The 19,320-nt window shown below is 44.7% G+C and overlaps 1 protein-coding gene across 5 annotated transcripts; it reads right to left on the bottom strand.

Moving 5' to 3' along the window:
* Positions 1-6,726: 6,726 nt before the first annotated feature.
* LOC147616545 (uncharacterized) lies at positions 6,727-16,192 on the bottom strand. 5 transcript variants are annotated; one of them, XR_015262511.1, is made up of 3 exons: positions 15,928-16,192; positions 7,198-7,349; positions 6,727-7,099 (listed from the first exon to the last, which is right to left on the bottom strand). XR_015262511.1 is itself a non-coding variant. In XM_086777611.1 (3 exons), exons 1-2 carry the CDS (start codon positions 16,099-16,101, stop codon positions 7,198-7,200), a joined length of 336 nt encoding a protein of 111 aa, XP_086633737.1. In that variant the 5' UTR covers positions 16,102-16,192; the 3' UTR covers positions 6,727-7,099. The 5 variants fall into 5 exon arrangements, 2 of the variants coding, with proteins under 2 accessions (XP_086633737.1, XP_086633738.1); XM_086777611.1 differs by having other exon boundaries at positions 7,198-7,359; XR_015262509.1 differs by lacking the exons at positions 6,727-7,099; positions 7,198-7,349 and adding an exon at positions 14,476-15,824.
* Between the last annotated feature and the right edge of the window lie 3,128 nt (positions 16,193-19,320).

Here is a 19,320-nt window from a genome sequence, read left to right as displayed (position 1 = left end):
ACCTATTCTACCGCCACAACCACCAAAAGATAAAATCAACCAAGTATTAATTGAAGAGCCATCAAAAGATATGGATATGGTGCGTGAAGTAGAAATTAGTGGAGTACTATGAGGAAGCTGCAGAGATTGCACCAGAATTCTATGTCTTACAGAATAACATGCCAGTACACCTATGTTTCAAACCACAGTATAGTGGAAGGGTAAGGACATAAACTCAAATATGAGGAGAGGACCGCTATAATGTTTTGGTTTGTAGTGGACTGCATCAAATCATTGAATGTCCAAACAAGAATGTGGTTCATACGCACCAACCTCAACAATTGATTGCATCCTCCAATGACATGCCAGTACTTACTTGTACTAAATGTGGGATTGATCATTTGATCAAAGATTGTCCATACCGTGCAAGTGGTTCAACTTCCACTTCTAACCAGGCCACCGTTCGGACCATTAGTGTGCAACTTGGAAACATCATGCCACTTAATGTCCTAACACGAGCCTAGGCCCAATTGGGGGACAAAGGGAAGAACCCAACAAATGCAACCACTTTTAGAACTGGCAGGAGAAGGAGGGTGAAAAAAGTGGGTAAGGGTGACACCAGGTTCACAATTCAAGATGGATCTAAAGAAGATATGATCGACACTAGTAGATACATTCAATCAAGAGAAGAGAGGGATCAAGCAATCAAACCAAATGAGCCTGACCAAGAGATGCAAGGGGAAAGACCATCAACTCCTAAACGAGTCAATGAGTACCCAAATGCTGAAGAGGATATAAGGAAGCTCGAAGAAGCCAAGGCCCTAGTTGAAGAGTGTCAATGACTTCACAAAGCCAAGTTATGGGGTAACCGGATCAGGGATACAATGTATCCAAGAAACGAACCAACAAGGGAAAGGGAATTGGACGTACCTTCTCCAATCCCAGAAGAGACGGAAGAGGGATCTTAAGGAAACACGATGTCAAGAATGTTTGGGGAAGATGCGCAAGATGAGTCCAACCTATTAAAAGACTAAGGCTATGTAAAAGGGGAGAAGAAATTCATGGTGCTCATGCTAGATCAAAGATGTGGAGGAGAGAGACCCAAAATACAAGAAAAGATCTTGCTTATTAAGTTGCTCAAAGTACAACTAAGCTTCATGCTTCATAAAATGCCTTCTAGCTCCACCTTTAAATAGGTGAGCTAGTGGACCATAAGTCCATTCACACACACACCCTTCTCCTCCCATTTTACATAACCTTACATAAATAGCTCACCTATTTATGTAAGGTTATGTAAAATGGGAGGAGAAGGGTGTGTGTGTGAATGGACTTATGGTCCACTAGCTCACCTATTTAAAGGTGGAGCTAGAAGGCATTTTATGAAGCATGAAGCTTAGTTGTACTTTGAGCAACTTAATAAGCAAGATCTTTTCTTATATTTTGGGTCTCTCTCCTCCACATCTTTGATCTAGCATGAGCACCACAAATTTCTTCTCCTCCCCTTTTACATAACCTTAGTCTTTTAATACAACCATTCATTCCCTAGGGATGGATACAAGACGCACACATGGAAGGAACTCTCAATTGCTAGCAGAGAACCCAGAGACATAGGTAGCCTCACGGCGGCTATATTATCCACTTCTGTGCAAATGCCATTGGGACAACTGCTACGCAATTCACCAAGATTATGGGCATATATAAAGGAATGGGTAGAGGGCGGCCAGCCAGCTCTACAGAGAATGTTCTATCACCTCTGGTAGAAAGAACCTTAAAACACACAAGGGAAGAAACAAACAGAGTCATCAAGATACCAGTTAATAAATTGGGGCATTATTCTGAAAGTGACGACACTAATGCTACGATCCCAATTCATCATAACGGTTATCAGGCACACACACTATCCTGGATGGTGGGGCAGGGGTTAGCATGTTAGTTAACCTATGATGAACATTGAGACGTACTATGTTTTACGTCATTAATTTAAATATTCTGAGTCATGGGCCGGGCTTGTCGGCACCATATGTTAAGGATAAAGGGATTGGGTGATCATCGATGAGAGGCGCACCTTGAATATCAGCAGGGTAAGGGTTAGGATCGGCCGGCCATGTATGGACGCCCATGTGTGAACGGCTCAGTCACCTATAAGAGTCAAATGTAACCCTAAAACTCTCATTCTCATGTGTTGAATACAAGAGTGCTCTTGCCTTATCTTCTTGGTTTCCTTCTCCTGCGTGTGTGTGTGAGAGAGAGAGAGAGAGTGTGTGTGAGGGAGCGATCGAGCACTGTGTAGCGGCACGATGGTGGCGAGGTAGTAGAGCGGCGAGACGGTAGCTCCTTCATCACTATGCGACGCGAGAATCCTTCACGGTGGCAGTTTGAGCGGTGAGTGACACACTTTTACATTCTGTTTAAGCTTGCTTTCTGGTTGTATGCTTGCAGCCAATCGTGGCTCGCATACAGTGCTGCTCGGCAAGTCCCCAGCTACGACTCGTGCGGCAAAAGCGCACATTTTTGGCACCGCTATCGGGGAGATGCCCTGCACCAAGCTCCAATTTGCAGCTCGGGCTGCTGCGTGAAGTGAAATTTACACTGTAGGAAAGGCGACTGTCTGTTTGTTGTTGAGGTGTTTCCGTGTTTTGTAATCTGTTTTTGCAATTTGTCTTCTGCAATTGTGTATCTTTTGTTATTTTTCCGCTCCGCGTGCGTTCTGCTCTCTGGTTTTCTGCGTGCGAGGGGGGATTTCTGAATCCCCAGGCCTACGTTGTGTGCGAACTGCGCCGCGGCCAAGTCTGAACCCTAGAAAGAAACCCTAGAAAACTTATCCCAAAAAAAAAGAAAAAGAAAAAGGAAAAAGAAAAAATAAATTTTAAAAAAATAAATTTTTTTTAAAAGAAAAAAACCAAACATGTGGAGAGGAAAAAAATTTTATTTGTGGAAAAAATTTTTGAAAAGAAAAACCCCCAATTGACCCCGGCCTCGGTCTTTTGATACATATATATATATAGGAGAGTGAGCCTCCATAGCTTTCTTTCAAGTGAGAACTTAAGGGAAGTTGAGCTATATATGTAGCCCACTCCCCAAGGAGTGAAGTGAGCATGTGGGATAAAGCCTTCACCCTTTCCTCCACAAGCAAATAGGCCTTCACCCTTCCCCCCACAAGGAAATAGACTGTTTTGAGGACCACAGGAGCTCTGGATAGGTGAACACGGTGCTGTAAAGCGCGCTAGGACCCTTTAAACGATACGCTCGTTTCGAGCTATCACACGCCCTAGTTCAGGTTCGACCATAAGTAAGGGGGTTAGAAACGGGTTAAAAACAGTACAAAAACAAGTAAAAACGGGTGTGAAACACCTAAGAAAAACACCATATTGGGGAATATAGAAATTTTTCATAAGTTTGGGACACGTGGTCAAATCTTTGGATTAATCATAACTTGAACACCGTTATTCCAAATTGAGCGCTCTATAGCTCACTAGATTCTATTTTCCAAGCGCTTTCCAACAATAGGTCACATGATATGGTTTTGAAAAACTTATAGGCATGTTATCCATGTCCCACCTTTTTAGTATTCAAAAAATGAAAGTTGGAAAATTCCCAAACTCACGAATATAGTGTTGAAACCACTTGTGTGGACTTCAAGGGTAGTTATCAACGCCCGTAGGGTACCCACGTCACATGCATCTACAATCTGGTCGGGTACTAGAGCCTAAGCCACTAGAAAGCGTTTCAGTTTACGCAGGCTCACACCATCCCTCCACGTTGGCATCTTGGCCCCTTCAGTTGGAACCCAGGGAAGTGCAACCCAAGATCCACGAATAGCGATAGTGATTCGTCCTCTGACTCAGAAGCCATGGAAGGGCACCTTACCAAGAACCCTGAGGAGACAAGCCAAAACATGCCAGTTTGGGCCCCACAACCCGGATCTAGCGTGTTTAGTCGTCTAATAGAAACCTTTAGTAGAGCTACACGCTCTGAACATGCGACAAGAAAAATAAATGAAGAAGGAGGGGTAGTGGATTCACCATTCACATCTCGTGTGGACCCTACCCTCCCAAGGAGTGTCCATGTGGATATTCTACCCACTTCGTTTAATGAGGGCCCTACTGAACTACCACCTTCGATGCGCTTCCTAAAGTAGAGGTCCCTAGAAGAAGTCAATCCATAAGAAGTGACATTGCGTCCACTTCAAGAGAACCGTTTAGCACACCAAGTCTGGATGGGATACTTCTCAATGAAAATTGGGAATATGATCTACACACAGCCTATACACGGGTTACACATACCATGTAGGTTGGTTAGAAGTCATACGATCTACATCTAGTGCCACTAATCTAGAGGAGCGACAACAAATGATATGTGAGGTTATTCATAGAATTATCCAATTTGAGAGGCAAAATAGGGGAGTGAACCTAGTTTCCACTGGCCCTATGAGTATGTAGGCATATGCTCACTTATGGTAGTGCTATGTGTGAACGGGGCTTAACCAAGGGCACTTTTTCCCATGTGGTTTTTTCCCCTTGGACATCAAGTGTGAAAGTACACTAATATTTTGTACTTCTATATTATATGGATGTGGCACACACGCAAGGGTTGGCTTGCATTTTGTGGATACCACACTTTTGGCTCTCTCTCTCTCTCTCTCTCTCTCTCTCTCTCTCATTTCTGTGTGTGCGCTATTCTACCTTGCACCTAGCCCTAATGTGCAGGTTTGTGTGTGTGAGTGTGTGAGTCCAACACCCAACAATTGGTATCAGAGCTGGGAGCTGGCCCTAGAATTCTGCCTCTGGATAATCTGCACCAAACCCGGCGAAAATCCATCCATTTCTGAGCTCTGGGACGTTCACTGGTTTTTGCCGCCCTGCCGCCGCCGCCGCCGCCCAGCTCAGCCGGTTCAGGCCCTCTGCTCGGCGGCGGTGCCCAACTGCGTCGGCGCTTCTAGTGCCCAGCGAGCTGCCTAGCCCAGCCCAGCCGGCGCGTCACTGCACAGGCACCGCCACCGTCCAACCTGGCCGGCGCGCTTACTGCGCAAGCCTCCGCCACCGCTTCAGCGCGCCTCCACCTGTCCCGTCCGTTGTGTTTTCCGCCGCCGCCGGGTCCCTGGCGCCGCCCCGCCTCCGCCTGCCTCCTCAGGTGTGTGCGCCCTCCTCGACACCTGCAGCTCCGGCACACTCTGCACGCCTCCGCCTGGCTGCCACGTACGTGCCCCCGTCTGCAGCTCCATGTGCTTCTCCTCATTGAGTCTCCAGCTTCGCCTGTGTGCTCCCCGCATAACACCTGCTTCACACGTGCTGCCTCCAAAGGTATTCTTTCTGCACATTTTCTTCCAAATACAAGTACAAAATTTGCAGCCATTTCAATGCAGGTCAGATGCAATTTCGCAGACACTACAGTGCATGTAGTGAAGGGTTCAGGCGATTTGGGAGATTTCTCAATTTCAGGACAAATTGAAAAAAATGGGCATGTTGCTTTGCTTGCAATTTGGGGGTTTTCAAAATTGAGGTCAAAATCAGCAAATTGAACCTCTTTCAGTTGCAGAAATTTGGGGCTTTTGTGAAAATTGGCCAATTAGATGCACATTGAAGCGATTGGAGTGCATAAAAATTGGGGATTTTCATATTGGAGCATGTAATTGGGCATTACAGCTGTGATTTGTCACGTATGTATACACATTGTGTGTAATTGGACAATTTGGTGCAGGTTTACACTTGCTTTGGTTTGCAGGCATACATTTGCACAAGACATTTGGTTGCCTGGCAGTGCACATTGGTGCTTGGTTTGCTTGCAGGTATATTTTGTTGACATGGCACAGAATGCTACAGATGTATTTGGCGTGCTCACCCAGGAGGACAAGCTGGATGGATCTAACTATTCCCTCTGGAGTTTCATGATCCGTAATTTGCTGGTAGCCAAAGGGCTTTGGAGCATCATGTGTGGTGATGACACACGCCCACTTACCATACAGCCAGCCACGCCTCAAAGGGGAGGTGCTCAAAGAGCTCCTGATGTAGAACCTGCTCCCACACAAGAGCAGAAGAGATGGGACGCTAGAGATGCACAGGCCATGTCATTGATAGCCCTTTCAGTGAAAAGGACTATTATTCCGCACATTCGTTCTTGCAAGACATCGAAGCTTGCATGGGACACATTGGAAGCAATGTATCAGGTACGCAACGAGGCAAGAGTTGCCTACTTGAAGAGGCAATTGGATCTTCTTTCTATGGATGAGGGTGACTCCATGGCAGATCATCTCACCAAAGTGAAAGATTTGCAGGAACAATTGCTCAACATTGATGAGGTTATCCCAGACAGACAGATGGTCACCAACACTCTTCATTCTTTACCACCTTCCTACTTGGGCTTTCACACCTCTCTCAACCTCTCAATGAGAGGAGGTAGTAATCCCGTCACTTTTGAAGAGCTCATGGGTTTACTCTTGCAGGAAGAGCAAACAAGAGCAAACTTATCGAGCAACCGTAGTGGAGACAAGGCATTTACAGCTACTTAAAGTTTAAATCAGTTACCAAGCCCATTACACAATACCTCATGTCAACAGTCATAGTGATATAAGTAAGAACCATGAAAGTCATAGATGATAAAAGAGAGTACAAATATCATGTCTACAGCACATGTCCTGGTCCACGAGTGCAAAAAGCAAAACAATGAAACACTACAGTTGTCTAGACTCTAGACGCAAGAGTCTCAAATCTCATCATCAGATGAAGATAATGTCTTCTGAAGAGAGCATGCCTCCATCATTGATACCATTGCCCTCTTCATCGAACTCTGGCTCAGCAACAACAAGCTCCAGTGCATCCTCGTCATGTGCCTCGGGGATCTGAGTGTGAATGAGTTTGACAGCCTCATTTGCACGCCTCTGCTGGGTGCAACGAACTGGAAGCTTTCCCCTGCGAATGCTCTCTCGTCTCGCAGAGCCTGGATCTGGAGCTGCCTGGCGTAGAGGAATGCTGAGAGATCGTGCACGTGAGCGGGTCACACAACGATCCACACTCTCAAGCTCTCTATGTAAAGCTCTCAAAATCTCATCTTGCTCATCTCTAATCTGCCAATCCACAAGCTCCGGGCTGGGTTCATCTACCAATTTGTGTAGTGTTGGATCAACCTGTTTAAACATGCCACAAATTGCATATTGGATATCCATTGAACTAGAAAAAAATTTCTACTTCTAAGTTCTTCTTGAGTCCAAATTCCAATTTATACCTACTTCGGTGACCCCAAAGCATGGTAGCTTCGCACGAGCCTCATGTTAGCTCTGCAGTACACCAACTTCTCTAATTGAGAAGTACTAAGGCGATTCCGAATCTTGGTGTATATAAGAGAGGATGAGCTCCAGTTCCGCTCACATGCTCCAGCTGAGCAATCCTGTGCAAAAATGAGTGCAATGCGAGCAAATTTGTAAATCTTCTAATGCTAAAACATCAAGCTTCACTTCCGAAGACTATACTTTAGAGATTAATTACAAGTTACCTGAGATAGAACACGAAGAGCAAAGCGTGAAAGGTTTGGAAGACCAACCCTTCCATAAGAGTGCCACCATGTCAAAGGGAATTTCATGGCTTCCTTCCTCAATGACACAGGTCTCGCAAATGAAGCACCAATACCACTCATTTACTTGGTGAACTCTCTATCGATCTGAAGTTGCTTCTCCTCTGAGAACATCCTTCCAACATACTCTAACTGCTTCATGCTCAAAGCAGTATTATTCCATAGCTCTAGCGACCTGTAGAGAGGATGAAGCATGGCAGCCATCGCATGGATGGGACGGCTCATGAATGTCCACCGTTTGTCTACAATGTCCAAGATCTCACCTCGGCTGAAAATGAGAGATTGAAAATACATGTCTTAGGTTATAGTGCTAAGTGTACACATGTCAGTCCTGACATGTCATGAGAATCGAGAATCGAGAAGTCATAAAAATCAAAGAAAGAGGAGGAAATTAGAACTATTGCTTACCGTTGAGCAGTCATCATGGAGCACTGAGCAACATGGTCTTTCATTTGCATAAACAAATAAAAGACCAGCCCCAAAGTTGAGCCCTCCATGTCTGTAAGTCGGAGAAGGACATACACGGGCTTAAGTGCAACTGAAAGGCTATGAACTTGCTGCCAAAAATCATCATCCAGGATCCGCCTCTGCAAGTATTTTGTACGCTCATCCTCTGAATGATGCATCTGTCGCCACCTTGGATCCACAACTGTTGATGATAGTGAATCTCTTATCTTGTAGAGCCTATCCAAGACCAAGAATATGTAGGCAAACCTGGTCTTGGAGGGTCTCACCATATCCAAAGGGCTATGGCTCCGAAAGATGGCAAGAGCCTGATGCTTCTTGCGGAAGAAGGTGGTGATCTTTACAGCATCTGCAACAATGGGCTGCACCCAAACAAGCTTCCCAATGTCTTCCATAAGTAAATCAAGACAATGGGCAGCACATGGAGTCCACACTATATGTGGAAACTCTGTCTCGACCATTTGACCCATTGCCTTGCAATTAGAGGCATTGTCGGTCACCACCTGCACAACATTGTCCTCCCCAACCTCAAGGATAGCCTGTCGAATGTGGCCATAAATGAACTCCCCTGTGATCCTGTCTCCTGCTCTCCCTGCATCCACGGCACGCAAGAAATAGGTGCCCAAGCAAGATGACACAAGGATATTGATTATGTGCCTCTTGCGAATGTCTGCCCACCCATCTGAAATAATAGTGCATCCAAACTCCTGCCAACCTGCTTTCACAGGAGTGAGTGCCTTGTCTATCAAGGCCTTCTGCTCATCCAACATGGATGTACGCATCTTCGTATACTCAAGACCTGTCCACGTCTCAGTAGGCCCTACCTGCGCAATTGCTTTCACCATTCTTTTCCATTGGTCTGTCCTTAACACATTGAAGGATATATTACACTCAATAAGAGTACGACAAATCTCCATTTCTGCCACCCTTTGCCGCTCCTTTACCCAAGCTTGTGATGAGATACAAGAACGCAGAGTGGATTGCTTTGATGCCTCCCCTGTACCTCTCGCATCTTGTGGCAGGAGGTCCTCATCATCGGCAATACGTGCCCTCTTCCTGCTTGTGGTGGATTGGGCTGAAGCCAAAAGACTTTCACCCTCATCTAGTGTACCTGAACCTGTAACATCAACAAAAGCATCATGGAAAGCCTCTTGCGTACTTTCACCACCTCTAACACTGCTTGCACCACCCATTGCAAGACAATTCTCCGCAATCAATTGGTCCCTCAAGGCTTGTGGTATTTTATCACATGGACCACATTGATTGGTGCACCCGATACCTGTCATGTGCTTGATGACGCGAGTTATGGTGCTAGTGTACTGCTCCCTGCAATACTTGCATGCCCATAGCCGAGTACCTGACCCTTGCTGAGAAGGTTTGTTAACAACCCTCAGGACATTGGTGTGGATTGCTCAGTTTGGGTTAGTCTTGCGCGGCATGATGAAGTCTGGGCGGGAGAGAGAGCGAGAAAATTTGCTCTGCAAAGTTTTGCAGGTACACACACGACACTCGATTTTGCAAGTACATACAAAATGCCCAAAATTTGGTCGCTTATCTACACACGCGCGCCTCGCCACACACGCCACATATTTTTATTTATTTTTTGAATGATTCCGTACGGATCCGTACAGTAGAGTACAGTACAGTACCGTACTGTATGGCTGTACCGTACTGTACGAATCCGTACATACGTATGGCAGCAACCTTGATGTGGTATTTGCTGAAAATTCAGAACAGCCCATGGACAGCTTGTATAAAAGCAACGATACAGGCATACAGGACATGTTTGATGGACTTTTACCCATTGCAATTAGGGGGGATTCAAATCAGCCAGCCCCTACACAAGAAAATCCTCACGTAGAACATGTGGAACAGCCAGCCATTCAGCCCCCTTCTATGGAAGAAGTGGAAGATCTTGTCAGGGAAGAGCAAACAGCCATAGACACAGCCAAGTCAGATTGTTGCTGAAAACTTTGCAAGAAAGCAAACTTGTAGCTTCACTCACAGGTAGAACAAGGGCTAGTTCCAGCCATGCTTTGAATATACATCGTGGAGAGTCTGCATTAGCAATGGGTGGTCTCTTTGATTCAGAAGAGCCTTCTTCTTATAAAGAAGCACATGAGAATGCGCATTGGTTGCAAGCTATGCAAGCTGAAATTTCTTCTATCATGAAGAACAATACATGGGATCTTGAGGAATTGCCTAAAGGCAAGCATGTCATTGGAACAAAGTGGGTGTACAACGTCAAAAGAAAGTCTGATGGTACTATTGACAGGTACAAAGCAAGACTTGTGGCTAAAGGCTACTCCCAGAAAAAGGGAATAGATTATGAAGAGACTTTTGCTCCGACTTCGAGAATGACCACAATAAGATCAGTGATTGCATTGGCTGCACATAAAGGATGGAAAGTGAATCAATTGGACATCAAAACTGCATTCTTAAATGGGGATTTACAAGAGCAAGTATATGTAAATCAGCCCATTGGTTTTGTAGTTCCTAGTGAGGAACATAAAGTATGTAGGTTACACAAAGCATTGTATGGGTTAAAGCAAGCTCCAAGGGCTTGGTATGATAAGATACAGCTCATCTAACTAGCCAAGGTTATGAGAATAGTCCAGCTGAAAGCACATTGTATGTGAAGAAAACCGATGCCGATATTCTCATATCAGCAGACACCCACCACCATTCTCACTGATAGCTAGAGTGCTATGGCCGTGGCACGAAATCCAGTATTTCATGCACGTACCAAACACATTGAGATTCATTATCACTATGTCAGAGAGAGGCTACATGCAAGGGAGATCAGTTTATCTTACTGCCCTACACAGGATAATGTTGCAGATCTATTAACAAAGGCTTTACCTCGAGAAAAGTTTGAAGCTTTCCGCAAAGCTTTGGGCTTACTCTCATACAGAGAGTGATCTACTACCTTGTACAGGTTCACACTTCCACTACAGGGGGGATTTGTAGGCATATGCTCACTTATGGTAGTGCTATGTGTGAACAGGGCTTAACCAAGGGCACTTTTTCCCATGTGGTTTTTTCCCCTTGGACATCAAGTGTGAAAGGACACTCTAACATATAACATTTTGTACTTCTATATTATATGGATGTGGCACACATGCAAGGGTTGACTTGCATTTTGTGGATACCACACTTTTGGCTCTCTCTCTCTCTCTCTCTCTCTCTCTCTCTCTCTCTCTCATTTCTATGTGTGAGCTATTCTACCCTGCACCTAACCCTAATGTGCAGGTTTGTGTGTGAGTGTGTGAGTCCAACACCCAACAAAGTAGAGGAAGGGGAGTTACCGTCGCTCCGAAAGGACCGAGAGGCTCAGACACAGATGTGGGATCGTGTCAACGCCTGGGTCTGTTCGTTTATCTTTCTCATCTGCACACCACAGGTAATCAATCATGTAAAGCATATGACGCTGGCCAGAGGTATATGGCAGCATTTGGCTCTCTTTACAACAAGGTATCGCCCATGAAGAGGATTTCCTTGGAAGTACAGATGTGGGCTATGAGCCCTGCAAAGTCGTCGACGATGCGGGAGCATATTAACAAGCTGCAGGCTCTTCAGCAAGAAGTTCTTCAGGCTGGGAAGGAGATATCGTCAGAGGACATGGCCATAACGTTGCTGCCACATTTGCCCTCTCAGTACTCAACATTTTACTCGTCTTTGATTACCAGTGGCAGGCTCAGCACCATCACGTGGGAGGAGCTTGTGCCCATGGTCTTGGACCAGGAGGAACGATTCACGAACCCTCCTCAGGGTGGAGGTTCGGAGGCCTTAACCAGCCAACGATAGAAAGGCCGTAACATGGGCAAAGGGAAGGCTTCGTCGGAGAAGTCTTCTGAGAAGAAGTCCGTTACTGACCACGAGAAACTAAAGGCAGAGAGGACTTGTAATGATTGTGGCGAGAAAGGCCATTATTGGAGGCAATGTCCCAAGCGGAAGACCGAGAAGGGTGAAGATTCCTCAGTAGCAATCATGAAGACTCCGGCTTTTGTGCACCTAGAGGTGATGGACACCGATGTTTCATTTTCTTCAAGCAGGGAGGAGATTGGAGGATTCTCCGCAACAGATACTCAGGAGTGGATTCTAGACAGTGGTGCTTCCAAGCACATGACTCCTTCCCGTTCAGATTTACAAGATCTCTGCAAGTATTCTGGTCACATTCTTACTGGGGATACATCCACTATCCTAGTTCACAGTGAGGGGGACAGGATGGAGATAGTTCCCGATGGCAGAGGGGGGAAGCATTCCTCCCCGGTGTTGTATGTTCCGTCACTTGGTTTTCAGCTGTTGTCAGTGCATCAGGTTTGCAAGATTGGCGTACGGGTGGAGTATGATGAGCATTTTGTTGCTCTCTGGGACAAAGCAACAGGCCAGGTGGTTTGGGAAGGCGGAGTGGAGAATGGAGTTTACAAACTTTCAGCACTCTCTCTCCCAGGTCCTCAAGTTTGTGATGAGTGGGAGTCTGGTAATGGCCACTTAAGTATGGATACGCTACAGGTGCAGGCTTTCCGGGACCAGATGATGGATAGCTTGCCAGTAGATGGCAGCAGTTTGGCAGGAACTCTCCAGTACTGATGTTGGTAGTTCTTGTATTCATCAGTCAGAGGAAACTGAACAGGTAACTTATGCTCTCATGTCTCGTAGTATTCAGGGCAAAGAACCTCCTGTAGATGAGGATGTTCTTTCCACGGGGACCTTTCGGAAAGCCAGGCAGGTGGCAGTTGATTACTTGCAGAAGAAGGTGGTTTTTCCAGGCTTTGTGGTTCCAGATTCAGAGGGGGTAGTTGACAGGTTTCCGAAGGCCTTGCGTGGTCTTCAGCAGGTTTCCAGGACTTGTTTTTGCACCGTAACAGGTGTTGATCCTTGTGAGCAGTGTGATGCCTCTTTGACTCAGAAGCAGAATGGTTCATTGATCTGGTTGATGGACACTAGATTGGACAGGAGCTTCCTGATGAGGCAATTGAGCTCATGGTTGCGGATGACTCTTTGGGAGGCAAGATTGCGTTTCTTGTGGTTTCTGCGGCATGCGAAGGATCATGGACTCTTGTACACAGGAGACGGATTGATTGATGGAGTCCGACTCCAAGGTTGGAGTGACTTAGTTTGGGAAGGAGATCTGGACACGAGGAGATCTACTTCAGGCCCAAGAGCAGTTTTTTGGAGCAGTACGAGGCAGTCATCGTTTGCCTTGTCAACGACAGAGGCAGAGTACCGGGCTGCTTGTGATGCTGCTTGTGAGGTGGTGAGGATGCAGAGGTTGCATTGCAGGTTTGGGCTTCCACTGGAGGAACCCATGGTCATCCAGAGGCACTTTGTTCGTGAACAGATCGTTGCTGATGACATCTTGCTAGAGTTCTGTTCGACGGAGGACAGTACAGTGGACCTCTTCACGAAGTCGCTATCTCAGGATATGCTCAAGCGGCACCCCAACTCCCTGTGGTTGGTTTCACAGCCAAGAGCTGAGAGGGGGTGTTAGAAGTCATCTCCTGTCTATTTTTATACACCAGGGCCTCTGTTGTGGGTGTGCCCACCCTTATTAGGTGTTTTCTCATTTTTCTCCACTCTTTGTATTTTTCGCCTATTTTTTTTCATTTTTTGTGACTTGGGAGGTAGCCCTGAGATGGCAAGAGGACCCAGTTGCTGGCCGACAGCATCAGCATGTTTATGTTCTCATTTTGGAGCTGGCCGACTGGACTGGACAGGTCGTGGACCTTCTGTGCTAGCCGACTGCTGTTTGCAAGTCGTGGGTGTCCTGTCGGCTACCCTACAGCAAGCCGACTGCTGTTTGCAAGTCGTGGGTGTCCTGTCGGCTACCCTACAGCAAGCCGACTACTGTTGGGGGGCCATATAAAATGGCCCCCAGCCCCCTTGTCAGTATTGTACCTTTTTTGAGATTCTTTTGTGTATATAGAGCAGAGTTACACGCCTCTATCTCTCTCTCTCTCTCTCTTGTGCTGTGATTTTCTGCATTGCGTTTTGCTCTTGTGTTCCCAGATCTGGTCATCATCTCCGTTGCGTATTCTGACATGTGCCTCTATAGTCTCTTTCCATTTGCCCGTGCTTCTTGCAGTGAAAGCACTTGCCCTCCTCCGCAAGCTTCTTTCGGCACTAATTGGCCCAATGACCTAGCTTGCCACAATGGTTGCAATTCTCGGATTTCTTGACATATTTCTCTTTTCTCTGTGAACCCACGGAATCATATTCCTTACTACTACTGTGTGATGTATCCCCCAATCTCGGCTTATAACCCTCGATAGGTTTCTTGACATATTTCTCTTTTCTCTGTGAACCCACGGAATCATATTCCTTACTACTACTGTGTGATGTATCCCCCAATCTCGGCTTATAACCCTCGATAGGTTTCTTGCCTTTTCCCTTGTACCTACTTACATAGGCTTTCACCCCCCCCAACCCCCCCCCCCCCCCCCCCCCCCCGGGCGCCATGAGAAACATCAAAGTTCTTCATGCATTGCTCTTCCTAAAGAAGCAACCCGACAACATGATCAAAGCTCGCCACATCATTCTCATCTGAACTCACGACAAGATTGAGCACTATCACTAAACTAGAGAATGATGGAGTAATGTTATTGAGCATAGTGGAAACCAAAGTCCTGTTGTCTATGACCTCACCCAGTCAACCAAATCACGAACTTTTGTGACATAATCCGTGACATTGTTACCCTCAAGCATGCCAATGTCATGGAACAACTTTTTCCGAAAATACATGAACTTGACATCATTCTTGGCATGAAACATGTGAGCTAGAGTGTCCCATGCATCCTTGGCCATCTTGCACAACCTTATGTGAGTATTGGCATGTTGCTTATAGCATAACGTGATCACGGCCATAACCTAACCATCTCACTCATATGTAGCTCCGACCATAGGCATTGGTGCAATAGCTGCGCACTAGAACGCCTCTCCCACCTCCATGCGCAGGAGTTGTTGAGCTCTCTGACTCAACAGTCGGTCTAGTCTCATCATCGGAGACTATATCCCATAGGCCTTTGTTGACTAGTATGTTTTTGACCATGAACAACCACTACGGGTAGTTCAAGCCATCAAGTTTGTCCTCATTTTGCAAAATTGCTTTGAATACATCAAACCCATCCTCGCACGAAGCGAAAAAACACAGGTAACAAAATGTGCACAAAATCCCCTGGAAATCGGCAACAAGCCGTCATAATGGTGCACCAAACTGCCTACTCAAAGGTCCAATGCACATGAACAACTATCAAGCCTCGTGCATCAAAATCCCGTCAAGAAACAACATCAACACATCACTATAATTGGCATACAAGCCATCAACGCATAAAACGCCCAACAAGGTAATATGCAATTATGTCAATGGTAAACCAAGCCCTGCAAATCAGTTGTACCGAGCTGTCCGAGATCTACCCGACATCAAAACACAACAATCTGTGATCTTTCCGACATCAAAACACATCAATCTTGCATCTCATATGCGTCTCAAACTTGCAGAATAGCACATAGTGCACTTGCCATTGCCCCCCACTGATTTTGTGATGGTTGCGCACTTCCCTGTTGCTCTATGAATGAGCACTATGCTACTGAAGTTGGGCCCCGACCTGCCTTATACTGCCGCCTTGTGACCACGATGACCTGATGCAACAAATTCTGCTCCTCTTTATGTTCAATAGCTGCCCCTGATTATTGCCTTTATGGCTGCCAGCACAAAACGCTGCTGCTCACACCGTTGGTCGACACCCTTTATGGCTGCCACCGGCGCAAAACGCTGTTGTTTCTTGGTCATGGCCTGCAAATGGCTTATGCAGCCCCTTCTAGTCGATTCAGTTATTTCTATTCACGATGAATGCACCTTGTTTGCACATTGTTTCATCTTCTCTTACTACAGACGCAGAAAAGTACATAACCTCTTACCCGAGATGTCCGTGAATGCTTTCGGTTGAAGCTCTCTCCACACTGCTGCAAATCGCCTTCTCTCACCACGCCCCGAGGAGCTCCTACTATTGTGCAGTAAATGCAGCTCACACCTATGTGCCCGGTGTCTACATTAGCTTCGATCTGAATCTCTCCCTTGCGTGATGCGACCATCGATGCTCCGATACCAAATGATGAACAAAGTGCGATGTAGGAGTCTGATGTGTGGAAGAGCTCTCTCTATCTCTTCTCTATTGCATGCAGAATGAAAGTACACCATGATAAGTGACCAGTCATAAGTGTCCTAGGTGGTAGGATGTGACTAGACAACTGTTTCTTGGACCATTCTCACTTTTCAACACCAATAGTAGTTTTACCAATGGACTTGGGTGGTGTGAGGACACATTAGAAAGGGGTTATATTAACCACTCCTTAGGCTAACATGGTTTCACCTACCCAACCTACCATAAGGTGCTTTGCCATCTTACCCACTTGAACTTATATTTTGTTAAACAATGCTTATTTTTTGTAAGACGATACTAGAACATATAAAGCAGCCTTATCATGAGCTTACTGCTGTTAAATAGGAAAGTTTTTAAGAACTTTGTATACATACTTGCTTTAAGACTAGTAATAGTAGTAGCCGAACCATTTTTTAAGTTTGGCCGACCTAGTGTAAAAACTAATCACTTGCATATAAGTCATTTTTGACACTAAGCAATACACAATCATTCCTTTATAATAGAATACTTGTGAGCTCCGCTACTTTCTCATTCTTGCTTATGTGTATGCTATTAAATCTTGCTTATATGTATGCTATTGAATCATGCTTGCTTGATGGATGCATGAAAGATAGGTCTAATTATAGTAGGTTTCCCTCTTGTATCAGCTTCTCCTTCCCCTGCCTTTTGTGAGAGAGATCCACCACAAAGACCAATCTCTATTTGCCACCATTTAGGTAGAGAGAGCTATTCCTTCACTCCTCTTTCTTCACCCCATTAGTGAAGGAGCATTCCGATGTGACAATGAGTGAGGACATGAACGGGCTAGTGCACCCACATCGAGAAGTTATAATTTTATAGCTTTAAGGTGGCAAGGCCCAACTACACATGAATTCAAAAAGGCTAAGGTAAGCTCTTAACTTGAACATGTGAGCTCATAGCTTCTTTGTATGGAGGAATAGGCTAACTCAACTCTGGTGATGAGCTAGATAGGTTTGGTGGACTCACACATTTTTTGTATGGAATAGACTCACACAGGTCTAGTGTGCTAGACTCATATTTGATAAGCTCATGCCTTTTTTTATATGAAATAGGCTCAGCAAGTCTAGTGAATTAGCAAGCTCATATCTTATGGACTCATTCCTTTATGGACTCATATCTCTGGGCTCATGCCACTTCTAGCCTCACATTAGGTTCACACCTTGTGGAATCATAGCTCATGTTTAGTGGTGGGCTCACAAAATTTATTATAAAATAAGCTTACGATTTTATTTATATAAAATAGGCCTACTTGGGCACAAATTCTAAGTAGTAGTACATTGGAGCTTCAAGCCTATGAGACAGGATTAGTAAGTAATAATTATACTTAATATCTTAATAATTTTAAAGGATAAGAATTTTCCTTGGTAATTAAATTATTAGGTAATAATTATACTTAATACCCTAATAATTTCAAAGGATAAGAATTTTCCTTGAAAATGATTGCTAGTATTACATGATAGGAAATAATAGGAAAATCTTTGTAGGGCATAAGTAGATATGTCCAAGCTTCTTAGCGACGGTAAAAGCTCTAAAATAAGTAATTCTATCGAAAATAGAGGGTGTCGAGGAGATGATGGCATGAACTCTGGAAATGGGGTTGAGTGCTTTTGCATTCTTGCAAACCATTCCAACGTCAGAAAGAATTGTCAATTCTCTTACGTATCAAAGGCTTCGAAATAGAGACTAATCCGCCTCTTCTTGAAGATACTGGGTGGTCTAGAACTACGGGTTATAGCAAACTAGATTTATTCCTTTTTGCTAACCTTCAAGGTAGTTCTGATTGGCTAGTACAATATTAGATATACCTATCTCTAGACTCACGCATATGTCTATGCAAGTTTATAGACTCATACCTCCAAGCTTACATCTATACACGTCTATAAACTCATGCCTCCACGCTCACATCTCTATACTCATGGCTCACTACTCCAGACTAGGCTCACATGTGTTTTTTCCACAAGACTAGTATGGACTCAACTCTCCTTACCCAAGAGATGGTTTGGCCTAGTTTTTGGAAATTTTTGGAGATTTTTTAGACTTGACAAGACGAGGGTGATTAAGGTTCCTAGTTCGAATTATGATGCTTGTTTATGTGATTAAATGTTTTCTTTATTGCTTTTTTGATTGATATTTTATGCTTATAAGCTACTAAGGTAATATATATGAAAAATATATAATGTATATACAAAAATTAACTTTTCTAATCTAATCCACACCAATAGAGCTCAAAGCCTATGTTTTTAGAGTGGATTGTGCTCCTAGTCATAAATGCTAAGCTATTCATTGATTTCATGCGATGAAATCTAAGCCTTACGGGCTTCAAACTGATGCAAATCACCAAAGAAATTAGGGTTTTCCCCTCCTAAGTATGAAAATAGAATATAAACAAGCTTTTAAAAAATAAAACGTAACAAATCTAATATATTCAAGGGATAAAACTAAGCCCTAGGCTAGTCTCCATCATTTAACAGTGCTAAAAATGTTCTAGTCAAGAGCTTTTACCTTAGCCTTTGTTGTTTGGTACTTTTGCCATAGAGTTGCAAACGCAACTTCTCATGTGGGTATGCTAGCTCATCATCCATCACATCCTCACTCTATTGTCACACCAAAATGCTAGATGGAAGCAAAGAAGAGATAGCTTTCACGGTGGTTCTCTCCTATAAAAGGTGGATGGGAGGTTCCTACATACTCAAGAAATATCCAAGTGATAGATCATAACATGGATTAGGATTCTGCCCACTATGCCTCCCCCCACCCAAATATGTACATGGAGGGCTGATGATGATGAGGCTTAGTGTAGGTGCTAGCTATTGTGAGTGCCTTTATATATAGGATGTGCTTTTATAAAGTGTAAATCCCCAGTGAGTAATACAGGTGGTGTCATGCCTGGGCTATGAGGGCTGAAGGTGTGCCTGTGTATGTACACCTCCATGTGATAACTCTGACCCACTACCTTCTTTAACCTCTCATTTCTACTTTTTTTTAAATTTACCTTTCACCCCAATAAATTGGGGAAAGAAGGTCATGAAGATTTTACGTCACTCCTCTTTGAGTTGACGAGGGTTTTGTACCACCTTTGGGCCCAACCATAAACAAATTGGACGTAGTGGGTGATGGGGCCCACTACTAT

This window comes from Cibotium barometz, chromosome 38 (genome assembly GCF_041138505.1).
Source record: "Cibotium barometz isolate CiBa-2024 chromosome 38, ASM4113850v1, whole genome shotgun sequence".
Classification (NCBI taxonomy): Eukaryota; Viridiplantae; Streptophyta; class Polypodiopsida; order Cyatheales; family Cibotiaceae; genus Cibotium; species Cibotium barometz.
Note: the sequence above shows the minus strand (reverse complement) of the source record. Positions and strands in the feature narration are given on the sequence as shown.

Bases quoted from the DNA above. Each gene is read 5' to 3' on its own strand.
- LOC147616545 (XM_086777611.1), bottom strand. From the start codon at position 16,101: ATGGTCGCATCACGCAAGGGAGAGATTCAGATCGAAGCTAATGTAGAC. The intron at 7,360-15,927 runs GTAAGAGGTTAT...ATTTTTGCACAG, and splicing joins AGCATTCACGGACATCTCGG to GATTGCTCAGCTGGAGCATG.